This window comes from Pseudozyma flocculosa (assembly GCF_000417875.1).
Source record: "Pseudozyma flocculosa PF-1 unplaced genomic scaffold scaffold00014, whole genome shotgun sequence".
Classification (NCBI taxonomy): Eukaryota; Fungi; Basidiomycota; class Ustilaginomycetes; order Ustilaginales; family Ustilaginaceae; genus Pseudozyma; species Pseudozyma flocculosa.
Window position 1 is genome coordinate 448,047 of NW_006920882.1, and position 917 is coordinate 448,963.

Genomic DNA, 917 nt, shown 5'->3' on the forward strand with positions numbered 1-917 from the left:
GCCAACGACGTCGCCCCCGAGACGGCCGAGGACGCCGTCGACGCCATGACGGCGTCGCTCGAGCGCGGCCAGCTGCGACGCAACCGCGCCACGTCCAACGCCAGCCTCTCGCAGTCGCAGCCGCAGCGCGGCAAGTGGAACATCTTTACAAAGAAGCCGCTCCGCCGCCGCTCGCTCGGCCTGCTGCACCCGGGAGACGGCAATGGCGAGGCCGGCATCGGCGGCGGCATCGGCGGTGGTGGAGAGCGGACCGGCGGCGCGAGCGAGGCCGGCGACAGCAGTTTTGGCGGCTCCAAGGTCATGAGCATCTGGACGGCCGAAAACGACTACGCCATCGACATGCGCATCACCTTCAAGCGGCGCATCACCGACCTCTTTGTGGCGTTCAGCGAGCTCAAGCAGTTTGTCCAGCTCAACGAGACTGGGCTGAGGAAGATTTTGAAAAAGTACGACAAGATCACCAAGAGCGAGCTCAAGGACCGCTACCTCGACGGCGTGGTGCGGGCCGAGGCGCCCTTTATGCGCGAGACGATGCAGCGCCTCGACGAGACGATTGCGCTGCTGGTGCAGTTCTACGCCAAGGTGGTGACCAACGGCGACGGCGAGGCGGCGCTGCAGCAGCTCAAGACGCACCTGCGCGAGCAGGTCGTGTGGCAGCGCAACACCGTCTGGCGCGAGATGATTGGCATCGAGCGGCGGGCGCAGGGCGCGGCGCTCGAGCGCACCGTCATGGGCTCGACGAAGCGCGCCGACTACGAGCCGGCCAAGCCGACGCGGCTGCGCACGCCGTGCGGCGCCGTGACGGTGCCGTCGTGGCTGAGCATGAGCACGCTCCACCTCGTCGATCGCGTTCACGGCGCGTGGCGGCGCGTGCGTCAACGGCGCCGGCCTCGCGCTTCTTCAACCGGGTCGAGGAG

General features: G+C 68.2%; 1 protein-coding gene across 1 annotated transcript in view; it reads left to right on the plus strand.

Moving 5' to 3' along the window:
• Window positions 1–917, plus strand: part of PFL1_04406 (uncharacterized protein) — a gene marked incomplete at both ends in the record, with an annotated part of 3,094 nt that overhangs the window by 622 nt on the left and 1,555 nt on the right. Inside the window, one exon of the mRNA XM_007881931.1 lies at window positions 22–870. Coding sequence (XP_007880122.1) covers window positions 22–870 — 849 coding nt within the window. The remainder of the gene's footprint in view (window positions 1–21; window positions 871–917) is intronic.